Here is a 16,362-nt window from a genome sequence, read left to right on the forward strand (position 1 = left end):
TGTTTAGGAGAAACAATTGCAATATTTATGAATGTCATAATATAAGAGATCTCATTTGCGACATTTTTATTGTTTGGAGATTGCTTGATCAAACCTCAGGAAACGTAATGGAGTTTTCAGTTATGATTTATTTGTCAACATCTCAGATATGTCTTCTTATGTCTTACTAGAAATAAAAACAGACACAAGACATATGATTACTGAGCTCTAAAACTAATCTTTTGGTGGCCGACTTTGCATTTTGGCATATCTGAGTAGAGTCTGAAGACATTATTCAAAGAGATCTTTGGTGTCTTTTTCTAAGGAGAGAAATCTGTGACGCATTAGCTTTCCATTTCAATTCTATTACTGTCCAAGAGAATCAATTGAAAAGTTAAAGAGATCTCATTTGTGCTCTGAAAACTAGTTAATTTGAGTATTACATCATGTTAATCACTTTTTCTGGAACAATCATTAATGGAACTGAGAGACACAGACGCTTCTCTGTATCAGATAACAGCTCTGGTTTGGTATTCCTGTAGTCTGGAGTTCTGTGCGCTGACCTCAGGTAAAAACTGACTCGTCATGGCATCAGCACTGCATCTGTTACAGGCCCCGTGGCTTGTTTGATGTGCCAAGGTTTCTGTTCCCTTTGATGGCGCTGAAGCAGACCTGCGATTCATGTGCCAGAAATCCAGCCATGGGACGGGGTGGTTTGTGTGGACCTGTCAGAGGTCTTCATTCGGACACCAGAGTGACATCCAGAGCGATACGGATAATGCTGTTGTCTTCTCATCTATATTAATGCGGCAGGCATGAGGGCAGTGATGAGTTATGATGTGACTATATGAATGACTTGTTTTTTTACTCGGAGCACAGAGACTGGACACTTAAGCCACACTTAAAATGTGTGAATGTCACTGCATAGATATGAAATATTAAACCAGGTGGCATTTATCTGTAGGACAGATTTGCTCAAACACTTTTTAAACAAAACATGTCACAGTTTGTACGGTATGTAAATGATAAAATAGTAAACACACTTCAAAATTAGTTTTTGGTCATTTTCTGGTGGTCAAATGTTAACATGTCCAGTTAATGTTACGTTTTTATTGCATTTAGAACATCCTTAAAATGAGATCAGTTTAACTTGAGAAACAAAATATCATTAGATACTGCATGCGACTTGTTTTTGGAGAATATATTTTGAACGTTTTTTTTTTTTTTGACTAACACAACTAGATGCATGCTTAAAACAAGAAAAGCAGTAAAGAGAGAGAGAGAGGGATAGAGAATAATAATAATAATTCAGATCCTTTATGCATTTTTGTATATGTATCTTGATCATATTTTAATGTAAATAAAAAAATGAATAAATAAATACATATTGGCCTCTTTTATTTATTTGCATTCTGTAAGTTATATATTTTTATTGATTATAGCAAGAAAAAAAAGATAAAAACAATATTAGGCTATTCAAGCAGCTTTTTAAGTAAATTTATCTTGTTTTAAAGTTTAGATATTTTTTTCTGCACAATCTAGACATTATCTACAAAAGAAATGTAAGTAAATAAATATATTTATTTTTATGTTTATTTATTTATGTTTCTTTTGTAGATAATGTCTAGATTGTCCAGAAAAAAATATCTAAACTTTAAAACAAGATAAATTTACTTAGAAAGCTGCTTGAATAGCTTTTTAAATGTTTTATTGCATAAAGCAAGAAAGTTCAATGCATAATAATAATTATTAATAATAATAATGTTTATCTGGACTTTCATACATTGTCCACAAAAATAAACGTGAGTCCATAAATGTGTCCAAAAAAAAATGTGGCCCCAAAGAGGTATTTATTTATTTATAGGCATTCTGCAAGATATATTGTAAAACATGGTTTCAATGTTATCTAGGCTTTTTAGGGACACATCCCCCTCATGTGAGAAGCTGTACTGGACAGAACCACCATCATGCCTGGCCTAATCAACAAGAGCAAAGGGAGCGCTCTGCCTCTCAGCGTCTCAGACATCACTTCCTGTGTCAGGGGTTACACCCTGGCAGTGACAGCCTCCTTGACCTATGAAAACATTGAAGATCACCCTATCGAGGGTAAGTGCTGTCTAAAATAGGTGCATTACTTCTTCTGAAGTGATATCAATCATTAGTGGCTCTTGCTACGTCTTCACTATTACACTCAAAAAAAAAAAAAAAGATTTTTAATTTTTTTTGAGTAAGTATCGATCAAACCTAAACTTTAGCGTAAACCGTTGCCACTGAATGCACCGATTAACTATAATCTCAAAAGATGCAACATCATCGGGCCCAGTATTTATTTATTTTTGTCCAAAAGCACTTATCCTTTTCAGCTTTTGACAAAAACCACAATTATGATTCTCATCCTCAAAAGAAATTTGAGAAGAAATGCATTAAACTCTTTATAATCATAGTAATACTTTGACAAAATGCCCTGAAGGAAAGTGAAACGCTTGTCTTTCCCTCCCAACCTCATCAGCTATTTGTGTGAAGTCTAGAAATGTCACCGGCGGATTGCTGCTCTGTGGTCTCCAGTGTCGTATTGACTCAAACAAATTGGATTTTGCATTGATCAATGCTGAAAGCACTAAAACGAAGGATTTAATTTCTGTCAAGTGCAAAATTAGCTTTGTGGAAGGATCGTTTTTCGCTATTGTGTAATAAACAATGCATTCTCCTGTAATCCTGTGATTCATGCAGGAATCTTTATATACCCTCTGGATGAGTACAGCGTGGTGGTCGGGTTCGAAGCGATGATAGGCAGCCAGATAATAACTGTGCAGATCAAAGATAAAATGAAAATCGATGACTGTTACTTTGATTGCCGCAATGCCAATGGAACCCCGCAGAGTGGAGGTGGTAAGATTGTATGATCATTTATAATGCTCATCAATGATCTTACTTAGCTAATCCCTGATTCAGAGCTTAAATGTAAGGCCTGTCACAGTGACTATTGAATCCAGTTAAAGGAATAGTTCACCCAAAAATGAAAATTTGCTGAATATTTACTCAGCCTCATGCAATGCAAGATGTAGATGAGTTTGTTTCCTCATCAGAACAGATTTGTAAAAATGTAGCATTACATCACTTGCTCACCAATGGATCCTCTGCAGTGAATGGGTGCCGTCAGAATGAGAGTCTAAAAACCTGATAAAAACATCTCAGTAATCCACAGGATCCAGTTCATGAAGCAAAAAGCTGTGTGTTTGTAAGAAACAAATTCATCAAGACAATTTTAAATAGTTGCTCCTTGCTAAAATACAAGTCCTCTATTCATAATATTCTGTTAAAGTTTCTCCATCTTGTCTGAATCAGGAGAGAAACATGCACATGCACTGTTTACAAGTGAAAACGGTCTGAAATGGTTCTAAACAGATATGTAGGTGGACAACAGGGGATGGACTTTTTCACTGGAGGGAGTGTTATTACGGATGATTGACTTCTCTTTTGGTCAGAAGTGACAGTTTAAAGTTTAAAAGCTTTAATTTTGTAATTGTTTCAACAAACACAGTTTTTCCCTTCACCATATGTTAATTGATGAACTGTGGATTACTTGTGGATTATTGTGACGTTTTTATCAGCTGTTTGGACTTTCATTTTGACGGCACCCATTTACTGTAGAGGATCCACAAGTAGAGTAAATTTTCCACAAATTTTCTTTAACAAAACTTTTTTTAATTGAAGTTGACTGTACATTTCTGAGGCTTTACTGATGATCATCGACTGATCATCTTGTTGCAGGACATATCGTTTTGGATGAGGATCAGGAGAGGACAGTGCTGGTGGTCAGTCTGGGGGTCATTCCCCCTCTGGAGACCATTAATATACTGGTCAGCACCTCCTCAGAGCTCAGAACACTCCCTAATGGGGGAATTCGGGTGAGCTCACCACCCGTCTGCTCTCCAAGAGTCCAACGTTCTGTCAAAGAGGAGCAGGCGTTTTCGCCCAGCACTGCTAGGAGGTGTGTGATTCATTAGTATTTGCATGGACACACTGTATTTACTGTTTGATCTTCAAACATTCTGATTTCAGTTCTAAACTCCAAACCCTAGTAAAAGCAATTCATTGAGTCTGAACGTTTTAACATACAGACTCCAATTTAAAGCATAAAATGTATTTTGTAGATAAAATCAGCTTTATCTGTGCTGCCTATTTTGCATTTTGTGTTGCATGCTACACTTTTTAGGACATTTAAGATTAAAGTTTAAAAACCTCCCATTGACCTGCAATGACATGTTAGACTTTACACTGCTATTGATATCTGTGTAATATATTTGCATAATGATTTATAAAGATTGAAGGATTAGTTCATTTCAGTGAATCAAGAAGTTACAGGACAATCAGTGTGGTCCAATTCCTGAATGAATGACTCTTATGAGTTGCTTCTTTTTAGTGAATCAAAAACATACTGACTGGTTGTTCATATGACATGCATAAAATCTTTGATATCAGTGTAATTTTTGCATACTGAAATTAAAATTTGCTAAGAATATTCTCACCTGAGGCCATCCAGGATGTAGATGAGTTTGTTTGCGCATTGGAACAGAACAGATTTGGATAAATTTAGCATTATATCACTTGCTCACCAAATAAATCTTAATAATCGACAAGTAATCCACATGACTCCAGTCCATCAGTTAACGTCTTGCAAAGTGAAAAGCTGCGTTTGTAAAAAAACAAAAAACAAAACAATCCATCCTTAAACCATGGACTGCAGTTGAGTGGATTACTTGTGGATTATTGTGATGTTTTTATCAGCTGTTTGGACTCTCATTCTGACGGCACCCATTCACTGCAGAGGATCCATTGGTGAGCAAGTGATGTAATGCTACATTTCTCCAAATCTTTTTAGATGAAGAAACAAACTCATTTACATTCTAGATGGCCTGAGGGTAAGTATAGTTTCAAAAATGTTTCTTCTTTTGTTTGAACTATTTGTTTAAATCAGAACAGTTGCTGACTGGTTGTTCATATGGCATGCAAGATTAAAATTGTCTGATATTGCTCTAATATTTGCATACAGAATTGCGACTTGTCTTCCTTCTTGCATTTATTTGCATACAGAATTTTTACTGCCATCTGTTTAACCATCTCTCTACATAGCTTTCCAAAGATATTGTTGCATTATGTGTTGATTAAGCAAAATGTGCAATATGGAAACAGGAAATTAAACGCCAGACCCCACTGACTTCCATTGCATGGGCAAAAAACATTGAGCAGTTTATCAAAATATCTGCTGCTGATTTGTCTCAGGAGGGATCAGCATCACTGTGCAGTGGGAACCCACGAGCAGACGGCCTCAGGAGTGTGTTTGGCTGCTCTGTTGGAGGAAGAGACCATCAACTCCATTGACTATGAGTTTAATTTCCATCTTGAGATCAGAGGGCCGTATTTACTGGCAGGTCAGTTCCTCCATCCCCATGAGTCTAGAATTAAATATTATACCCCTGATTTCCAGAGAAATAAATATGAATACTTGTAAAATGTAATGCTTTATTTGTATTTAAAATGTCTGACAAAAGCATAAATGCAAAATATATCCTGCCATCTTTCTAGCCTAAGTGATTTTGATGCATTTATAGTTTGATGTTGACTTTTCATGCTGATAACATAGCTTAGCTGTACTACATTTTTTGATGCCGGTTGTTTTGCAGTATGTATCTTCCTGCTGGAGTTGCAGAACGGTTTAGTCCTCGCATGTGGTCTAACATCTGTTGTCCCTGCTTATTTTAGATGTTTTAGAAGTTTCTCTGTGCAGGTGTGGAAAGCCCTTCACATGCCATCCGGGCGGACGCTGACCCCTCGGCTCGCTCTGCCACCAGCATTGTGGTCACACTGGCAGACAAGTACACCTACGACTGCCCTGTGGAGATACTGATCTACCCCAGTGGTGTGTAACACACATAATTACATTAATTATACTGTATATCGTGATCTGAATATGCTCAGAAAACATACAGCATGATCAGTGTAGTCTGATTCCTGAACAAATGGCTCTGAGTTGGTTCTTTTTAAGTGAATCAAAAACATGCACATCAGCACATCCAATGTGGTTCGACTTCCAAATGAAAGACCCTTATTAACCGGTTTAGTGAATCAGACATTTTCAGTGCAGTCAATGTAGTCAGATTCCTGAACAAATTTTTCTTATAAACCTTTTTAAGTGAGTCACAAACATACATCGTAACTAGTGTATTCTGATTCTTGAGCGAATTATTCTTATGACCCAGTTCTTTTTTTAGGGAATCAAAACATACAGCACATCCAGAGTAGTCCGACTCCCAAAAGAATGATTCTTATCAGCTGATTCTTTTAGTGAATCGGAAACATATTCCCCTGGTTTCACAGACAAGACTTAAGCCTAGTCCCAGACTAAAGTGTAAGTCTGAGCTGTTTTAACTGAAAGAAACTTGCACTGACTGATCTTAAAATATGTCAGTGCCTTTGTTTTGTCTCGAGATGCACACCAGTAATGTTTTTATTAAGGCATGTTAATAAAAATGACTTAAATTTCCTAATTGAACAATGGCCTAATCCTGGTTTAGTCTAAGCCCTGTCTGTGAAACCGGGCCATAGCATAACCAATATAAGCCAGTATAGTCCAATTCCCAAGCAAATGACTCTTATAAACCGTTTCTTTGTAGAGAATCAAACATTTTCAGAGCAACTCCCAAATGAATGACTCTTGTAAGCCTGATTTTTAGTGAATCAGAAACATACAGCACAACCAGTGTTATCTGGTTCCCCAACAAATGACTCTTACGATCCAGTTCTTTAGTGAATTAAAGTGCACATACAGTACAGCACATAAACAATAGAATCTGAGTTGGTTGTTTTTAGTGAATCGGTGCAACCAGTATAGTGTGATTCCTAAACGAATGACTCTTATGAGCTTGTTCTTTAGTGAACCAAAAGTGTAAGTGAAACAAAAAGTTTACAGCTAACTCTGAGACTTAAATAAGTGACAGTAAATATGCAATAAATAAATATGCATGTTGTGTATGTATACTTAATCTCTAATAATAATCTAATTAAACAATGGGTTGCATTTATGCCACCTCTAAAAAGATTGTGAATAAAGTAATTAAAAAGTTAACACACCATTTGCAAGAATTGTTTTAGATGTATTTATTATTACTGAAATGATCTCATCATTTGGCAATGCAATTACATTTCTTACTTTCAAATAGTTATCTTTTACAAGCACTAAAATAATAATTAAAGAATAAGAATTGCTCTAAGGAATCATAATTAAATTCTGATTCCCATCCTTAGAAACCCTCTAGAAAGCTTAGCAACAATAATGCTAAAATCCACTCAGGGCAGCCACTAGCAACTAGCAACCACTTCTAATGGCAATGAGCAAACATTTTAGTCCCTTTATGAATTCATTTTCCTTGTGGACCTTCCCAGCAATGTTGCTTTTTTGTCAGGCCATTTGGTCCCCACATGGACAGACAAACAAGATCACAGCCACTCTGACCAGTGCTAACTGGACAATAGAGTCTGCCTTTCAGAGCAAGCCAGTGCTAATCTCTCCATGTGCCTGAAAGCTTGTCCAAACAAGGGGCGCTTTATTAAATCATAAGCTATTGAAACATCATTCCCAGGTCCACAGCCATATAACATCATTTCTCGCTCTATAAGCACTGTTTAGTTGAGCTCTATATTTCTTCAGCCACTCCATCATGCATCTCGACCTCCGTCGGCGTCTGGGAGGCATAAATGAATCCCTCGATGCCTCATAAGCTGCGGCGTAAGATTGCCTCACTCCGCAGGTGACCCGAGGCCAGTATTGTGCAATTGAATTGATAAGGCAGCCGAGTCAAAGGGGCAAACGTTCAGCCGTATTGATGGCGCCAACGCACTCTGTGTCTAATACAGTTGCTGTTTTTAAGAAATACCGCCACCGTGGGAGTCCTTCATGTCTGGCAGTAATGCATCTCATCGTCTGTTGTCATAATTCACTGTTGTGCCTCCACACGGAAAGGTTTTAATGCTGTACAGAGATAGTAATTCTTCCTTTCTTCACGTAGAGCCCCATCTGCCACACGTTCTCATCGAAGACGGAGACATGACGCCGGAGGAATATGATGAGCATCTGAAAGGAAGGAGCGACTACATAAAGGCCACCAAGAAGGACTGCAGTAATGAAAAGACCGTGAGTGAGACGGTGAATGAGGGATTACAGAAAACAGACACAAAAACAGATAAAGTAGGCTGTACAAGGAAGAAAAATATAAAAACAAGTAGTACAACGCTAGGACGCTTTTGTGGTGCTTTTTCTATATAATTGGTCAAATCTAGCAAAGGTTATTATTTTGCAGCCAGAATCATAAACTTGAAATAACGTTCTCAAGACATGTTTTTGTGACTGAGAAGTTCATAAGCAAACCAGCATGTAATATAACAGATTAAGATTTTTTCATGGAATGATTTTGTTCACTGACAAGAAATACCAAAACCTATAGTTTTTTGAACAAGGAAACCACAGTACTATTAGATATATAAACCTAGAGGGAAAATAAATAAATAAACACATGCATGAATAAATTAATAAATACATTTGTTAATAAATAAATAAATCTAAAACTGATATTAATAGCTGTTAATAGAATAAAATAATTTTGATTTAATTATTTCCAACCAGTCAAATTCAGTAAATTGTAACTTATTTTGATCATATTAAAATTGACAAAGGTGATTATTAATCAATTATTGTTTGTATATTTTTTAGTGAATATATTCAATAACTTTTAATTAATCATTTTTATATTTTGCACCATTCAAAAGTTTGGGGTTGGTAAGAAGTCTTTTTATGCTCATTTGTTTGATTATAAATACAGTAAAGAAAAAAAAAACAGTAATATTGTGAAATATAATGACAATTTAATATAACAATTCTATATTTTAATACATTTTAAAATGTAATTTGTTCCTGTGATGCAAAGCCAAATTTTCAGTAGTAATTATTTTTATTTATAGAAAGTTCAAAAGAACAGTATTTATTTAGAAGATAAATCTTTTGTAATATTATAATTGTCTTTACTGTCACTTTTTATTTTAGTGCATCCTTGTGGAATAAAAGTATTTTTTTATTTTTTTAAATAAATCTTACTGACTCCAAAGTTTTAAAGGGAAGTTACAGTATATATTCTTACAGTATACCTCTTTGTCCCAGATTCCAGTCACTCTCTCAAATATTCAGGGTTTTTAATGCCGAGCTGTTAGATTAAGGCTAATAACACTTATACTGAAAATCGAGTGTGAAATCAAATTTAGTTAGGTTATCGGTTTAATGCAAAATCCCTTGACAATTCTTGCTAATCGTCGCTTCAGGAAGTAGTTACATTAAGTGGGAATGTCAGAGCAGATCCATGTTTCTCAGCCGCGCAAAGCTTCAATTGCATCCTTAAGTGAGTGCTGTTCCTCAACAGGAGGGAGAGAACATTCAGCCCTAAAATCATCGGCAATGAATAGACGTTTCTATGGAAACCATCAAAAGTCTTCAGCTGAGTCTATAGTGTTTCTACCTACCGTGTAGCGAAATAAGGGTTAACTTCACCTCCTTCGGGATGTGTGCTCTTGTAATTAAATCTTTAGTTCACGAGAAGGAAATCCGTGAACCATAAAAGATTTTCAAAATGATGATCTTGACTCAGTTTCACATGCTTATGAGTGTCTGGCTCTATCAATCATTTGCTGACGTGAGCCGAATAACAGAAATGAAAATAGTATAAAAATTATGATATTTGTGCTCAGTTTTATACAAGACATTTAATAGAAGAAACGTGTGTGTATGTAGAAGAAAGCTATTTTGCTTAAAGGTTAATTTAGTAAGTGAGTCATGGAAACAGCAGATTTCTGAGAAGTAATTTAATGTACAATGGACTAACTAATTGAGACCTGATGTAAAGTGGTTGAAATGCATTGCTAATTTGAAATACTTTCTTCAGAGCAGTTCACAATAGGCTAATTGGCATCCTTCAGAAGAGCTTGAACTCACAGGATTCAAAGTTTTCCGCTGAAACTTCACACTTAACCACCTTACAATGAACTCTCAACCTTTCATTCAGTTTGCAGCAGTTTGCATACTCAACCTCCAGATTATTATTACCAACGTTCTTTGTGAGGGTTTTTTATTCTTCCTTTTTTCCCCTTTTGTTCTTTCCTGTGTCATATTTCAATAAATATATATCTAAATTATAATTTTTGTACATATAATTTGTCGTTTATATATACAATATTAAGATTTTATGTGTATTTTTTGTATTTTTTATCACACACACACACATACATACATAAACTAATTAAAATACTATATATATATAGTATTTCTTTTGCATATATACACAAATTATTTTATTGCGTGAATATAAATATAGTTTTGCCTAAGCCTATTTTATATTGTGAAATTAAGCATATTTTCCCATCAAATTGCCATTATATGTATTGCAATCTATAAAATATACTGTTATAAAAAAAAGGTAAAAAAAAATCTTATTTAGCATTAATTTGTGTTGATTTAAATAAAAAATGCATAAAATGTGCTTAATTGGTTGAGTACTTATAGAGTAGTATTGCAACCTTCATATCTGTACCCAACATGTTTGTTGAGACTTTGGTCATGTTTTGCATGAGAATCCAACTCTTTAGCGGTGTAAATAAGTCAGAATGCATGAAATAGCATTAGACATCCCCTTTAGTGTTCCTAAAAATAGGCTTTTTCATTTTGTTGTTATTGTGACATGTTTTTGTGAGATTCACCAGCTTTCCATTATAGCCTTTGTTAATGGCTCTTTCACTGTCTGATGTGTGGTGTGTAGGTGGACATCATTCGGAAGAGGCTCCATAAAGATATCCTCCACAACCCTGTGGTCATGCTGAACTTCTGCCCTGACCTCCGCTCGCCGACCTCTGACCTGCGGAGCATTCAGGGGGAATTCATCTTCCTCATTGACCGCAGTGGAAGCATGAGTGGGGTCAACATCAATCGAGTTAAGGTAGGATGCTTGTGCTTCTGTGTTAAACTAACTCTGGCCCTCACTCCCAATGCTTATTAACTTTTAATGACATCCTAATTTATTCAGCAGTTTAAAACCCCAAAGTGCGTTAGTCGTGTTGATATAGCAAAAAATGGCAAAAAAGATTTTATATACACACAGCAGTGCTTATTTAATGAAGAGAGTTCGCCCACGTGTGTTCAACAGTATAAATCTGATTGGACCGTTTTATGGGAGTTGGAGAGCACAGATATTATCAGTCCTTCAAGGAGTAATTCACTCAAAAATTAGCTGAAAATGTACTCACCCTCAGGCCATCCAAGATGTAGATGAGTTTGTTTCATCAAAATAGATTTGGAGAAATTTAGCATTACATCACTTGCTCAGCAATGAATCCTCTGCAGTGAATGGGTGCCGTCAGAATGAGAGTCCAAACAGCTGATAAAAACATCACAATAAGCCACAAGTAATCTACATGACTGCAGTCCATCAATTAAAATCTTGTGAAGTGAAAAGCTGTGTGTTTGTAAGAAACAAATCCATGATGTTTTTATCAGCTTTTGAACTCTCAATTCTGACGGCACCCATTCACTGCAGGTACTAATTAGCAAGTAGGGTTGCATATATTTAATATTCACAATATTTTCATTATGATTTTGCTGGAGAGCTTAAAATGAGCAACATTCAGTAATTTTAATCAACCTTTTTTTTTAAATAAATAAAATAAAATTTTCAGCAATCTAAGCTGTTTTAGAGTAAACTGTACATATACTGCCAGTCAAAAGTCTCAGGTTAATTACATTTTTTTAAGAAGAAATTAATACTTTTTACAATAAGGATGCCTTAAATTGATCAAAAGTGACAGTAAAGACATGTATAGTGTTATAAAAGATACCTTTTCCAAATAAATGTTGTTCTTTTGAACATTATATTCATCACAGAATCCTGAAAAACAATATATCAGTTTTCTACAAAAAATATTAGGCAGCACATCTTTTTTCAACATTGATGTTGTAAAAATATATATGTTATAAAAATATAACATCACTCAAACGTTTGAAGGATAGTCTACATGTTGAGATATTTATTTCCCTGAAATAAATACATAGTTATATTTTGTTTTATTTTATTTGAATCACATCAGAGATTTTGAGCAGCCTGTTGAAGGGGTTCTGTAATGAAATAACCAGCTTGTTGCACTGAATAGCTCAAGCAGCTACGATAATTGAACTTGGTAACTCTGCATGCTGAGATTGGATGGTTCGTGCGCGTGCCCCCTGTTGAAGGGTCTCTGCAGCGTGACGCATGAGCCAGCGATGACTCACTGCGGTTTTGATTGAGGATCTTCCCCTTCTGACCACAGACACCAAACTGCTCTAATGTAAAGGCTCAGGTCACTCAAGTGGTAATATCCTTCCCTGAATATCCTTGACCTTGTTCCATGCTGAAATGTCATATATCCAGCATGATCTCTCCCGGGCTGGAGGAGGACAACAACAGATGTATTTAATAACCCAGAAATGAACATTTTACTCACACTCATGTGACTTTATTTCTTCTGTGTAACACAAAAGAAGAAATTTGAAGAATTGTGCTGGTAATTTCTGCAATGTATTTAGTCAAAAATGAAAATTTGCTTAAAATGTATTTAACCTCAGGCCATCCAAGATGTAAATGAGTTTGTTTCTTCATCGGAACAGATTTGGAGAAATATAGCATCACTTGCTCTCACCAATGGATCTTCTGAATTGAATGGGTGCCGTCAGAATGAGACTCCAAACAGCTGATAAAAACATCACAATAATCCACAAGCAATCAACACGACTCCAGTCCATCAGTTAATGTCTTGTGAAGGGAAAAGTGTGTTCGTCAAACAAACAAACAAACAAATCTATCATTAAGACATTTTAACTTTAAACTGTCGCTTCTGGCCAAAATATGTGTCCATAATCCATACATTTTAAGCTAATTTTTATTTTTGCGGGAACTATTCCTTTAAATAATTATTTAGTGAGTTGACCTCAAGAACTGAATCAGTGCAATTTGTAAATGAATCATTTAGGCCCATTTCATAAACTTGATAAACTGATTCATTGCCAATATTTGACTCGAATGACATTTCAACTCTCATGAAAACATTTTAAGTAAATAATTTCTCGCACAAAGCTATCGTATGATTCCAAAACATTTACAATATTAATATTATATATTAATATTATAATAATATTATACTTTATGCATCTTTTGAAGCTTGAAAGTCACTATTTTTTGTAACTGCATGAAAATAAATAAAAACAATTTTCTCATTTTTTGCTCCATAGAAAAATAAAGTTTTTTAATAATCAATTTTGGTAAGAACTAAGTATAATTTCTCACTGTGTGTCAAGTTCTTTTTGAATTTGTGAGGAAGTATTTGCCGAAGGTAAACTTGTTTTATTATTAAAACAAAACTGTTGATTCGTTTTTTAATTAATTCAAAACGTTAACAGACATTATCATTGTAAAAACTAAAAATGCTGGAATTCTTATTTAATAATCTCATTCATATTTACAAACTTAATTATAACCTCATGCTAATTACTCGCCACTGTACCTACTGTCATTCTGTCAAGAAGCAGCATTATAAATTACATCTCTACTTTAGATGAGACAATATGGATATCTGACAGGTATAATTGTGGTGTTCAGTGAGTGCTGCTACACAGTTGCCTAATGGCTTCAGGTCTGCTAACAAAGATTGTTGGTTCAATCCAAGCAAGAGTGACACAGCTGAAATGCCATTGGCAATCGACCACCAGTTGAAACATTTGTGGGAACAGGTCACCCTCAGTGTCTAGTTACAGTACTTAACCCTGTAATTAGAGTTGCTTTACAGAAGCGATGGCAAACGACTATAATCTCTGTTAATGCAAGTAATATGTAATTAAATCACTATGAGCAAGTCAAATGCAATGAAAGATGTAAACTTGGTGTGAATTATATATAAGTACCTATAAAAAAAAACCTATAAGCACACAAGTACATTACAAATTGCTTAAACAATATTATTATACAACAAACGTTTTAATATATCAAAATAAAAGTAAAAACATGTTTATTAAACAATTTTTTTAAAAAATATTTAAAATATATTTTTTATAAAATGATATATTCAAATTATAATAATTATTAAGAGTTGTTACTTGTTCTCAGCAATGCTGAAAAACCTTTTGTAACTGCTTAATTTATTTTGTGGAAAATAAATCGTTTTAAATGAGTAATGCAAAATATAGCTTTATTTAATATTGTAATATTGCAAATGTGAGAATAAATAGCTACACATATATAAATATATAATATATATATATATATATACAACCCGAATTCGAGAAATGTTGGAACGTTTTTAAAATTTGAATAAAATGAAAACTAAAAGACTTTCAAATCACATGAACCAATATTTTATTTACAATAGAACATGGAGAAAAAAACTGAGAAATTTTACACTTTTATCCACTAAATTAGCTCATTTCAAATTTGATGCCTGCTACAGGTCTCAAAAAAGTTGGCACGGGGGCAACAAAGGGCTGAAAAAGCAAGAAATGTTTAAAAGATTCAACTAGGAGAACATCTAGCAACTAATTAAGTTAATTGACATCAAGTCTGTAACATGATTAGCTATAAAAGGGATGTCTTAGAGAGGCAGAGTCTCTCAGAAGGAAAGATGGGCAGAGGCTCTCCAATCTGTGAAAGAGTGCGTAAAAAGATTGTGGAATACTTTAAAAACAATGTTCCTCAATGTCAAATTGGAAAGGCTTTGCAAATCTCATCATCTACAGTGCATAACATCAAAAGATTCAGAGAAACTGGAGAAATCTCTGTGCGTAAGGGACAAAGCTGAAGACCTTTGTTGGATGCCTGTGGTCTTCGGGCCCTCAGACGACACTGCATCACTCATCGGCATGATTCTGTCATTGACATTACTAAATGGGCCCAGGAATACTTCCAGGAACCACTGTCGGTAAATAGAATCCGCCGTGCCTGCAGATGCCAACTAAAGCTCTATCATACAAAGGAAGCCATATGTGAACATGGTCCAGAAACGCTGTCGTGTCCTGTGGGCCAAGGCTCATTTAAAATGGACTGTTTCAAAGTGGAAAAGTGTTCTATGGTCAGACGAGTCCAAATTTGACATTCTTGTTGGAAATCACGGATGCCGTCTTTCCTGCCTTCGAGCGTGTCATCAGTGTTCAGTTCAAAAGCCAGCATCTCTGATGGTATGGGGGCGCATAAGTGCATACAGTGTGGGCAGCTTGTAAGTTTTGGAAGGCACTATGAATGCTGAAAGGTATATAAAGGTTTTAGAGCAACATATGCTCCCCTCCAGACGATGTGTATTTCAGCAGGACAATGCAAAACCGCATACTGCAGTTAGTACAACATGGCCTCGTAGTAGAAGAGTCCGGGTGCTGAATTGGCCTGCCTACAGTACAGATCTTTCACCTATAGAGAACATTTGGTGCATCATTAAACAAAAAATACGTCAAAGACGACCACAAACTCTTCAGCAGCTGGAAAACTATATCAGGCAAGAATGGGACCAAATTCCAACACCAAAACTCCAGAAACTCATATCCTCGATGCCCAGACATCTTCAACTGTTTTGAAAAGAAGAGTAGATGCTAGATCATAGTAAACATGCCCCCGTCCCAACTATTTTGGACCTGTAGCAGGCATCAAATTTGAAATGAGCTCATTTTGTGCAAAAAATTATAAAATTTCTGTTTACATTTTTTTTTGTCATCTATGTTCTACTGGGAATAAAATATGGGCTCATGTGTTTTGAAAGTCTTTTAGTTTTCATTTTATTCAAATTTAAAAAACGTCCCAACATTTCGGGTTGTAATAGTAATACATATACAGTAATTGAAATAATATACATATTTTTTATGAGTAATGCAGAATCATTCATGTTGACCTCTTTCTTTTGTGTGCGTGCACAGGACGCAATGGTTGTGATTCTGAAAAGTCTTTTCCCAGCATGCTTATTCAACATAGTGGGCTTCGGATCCAAGTTCAAAACGCTGTTTGCCACCAGTCAGAGCTACGATGAGGTTAGTCACCCGTAGGGACCCGCACTCACTGCCCTCATTAGATCCACAGTTACTGTCCAGAGGATCAATGCTTGTGTTTTTCTGCTTGGATCCAGTGGGAAAGGTCTGGGTTTATATAATGAACGTCTAGTAGAGTTTCATACTGATTTTATAATTTATAAAAACACTGCTTAATTAGTGCACTGCAAAAAATTATTTTCTTTAATATATATTTATATATTCTGATGAAAATATTTCACAGTGTAGGTTTTTTTCTT

At 35.2% G+C, this 16,362-nt stretch overlaps 1 protein-coding gene across 1 annotated transcript in view; it reads left to right on the forward strand.

Annotated features, from left to right (window-relative positions):
- Positions 1 to 1,946: 1,946 nt before the first annotated feature.
- The window catches only part of LOC306860828 (von Willebrand factor A domain-containing protein 5B1-like), a gene marked incomplete at both ends in the record, with an annotated part of 34,484 nt that continues 20,068 nt past the window's right edge, over positions 1,947 to 16,362 (forward strand). Inside the window, 8 exons of the mRNA XM_079402774.1 lie at positions 1,947 to 2,085; positions 2,710 to 2,868; positions 3,751 to 3,970; positions 5,263 to 5,411; positions 5,768 to 5,899; positions 8,046 to 8,170; positions 10,836 to 11,012; positions 15,995 to 16,105. Of these exons, the coding sequence (XP_079258900.1) occupies positions 1,947 to 2,085; positions 2,710 to 2,868; positions 3,751 to 3,970; positions 5,263 to 5,411; positions 5,768 to 5,899; positions 8,046 to 8,170; positions 10,836 to 11,012; positions 15,995 to 16,105 (1,212 nt within the window). The remainder of the gene's footprint in view (positions 2,086 to 2,709; positions 2,869 to 3,750; positions 3,971 to 5,262; positions 5,412 to 5,767; positions 5,900 to 8,045; positions 8,171 to 10,835; positions 11,013 to 15,994; positions 16,106 to 16,362) is intronic.

This window comes from Barbus barbus (assembly GCF_936440315.1).
Source record: "Barbus barbus genome assembly, chromosome: 41".
Lineage (NCBI taxonomy): Eukaryota > Metazoa > Chordata > Actinopteri > Cypriniformes > Cyprinidae > Barbus > Barbus barbus.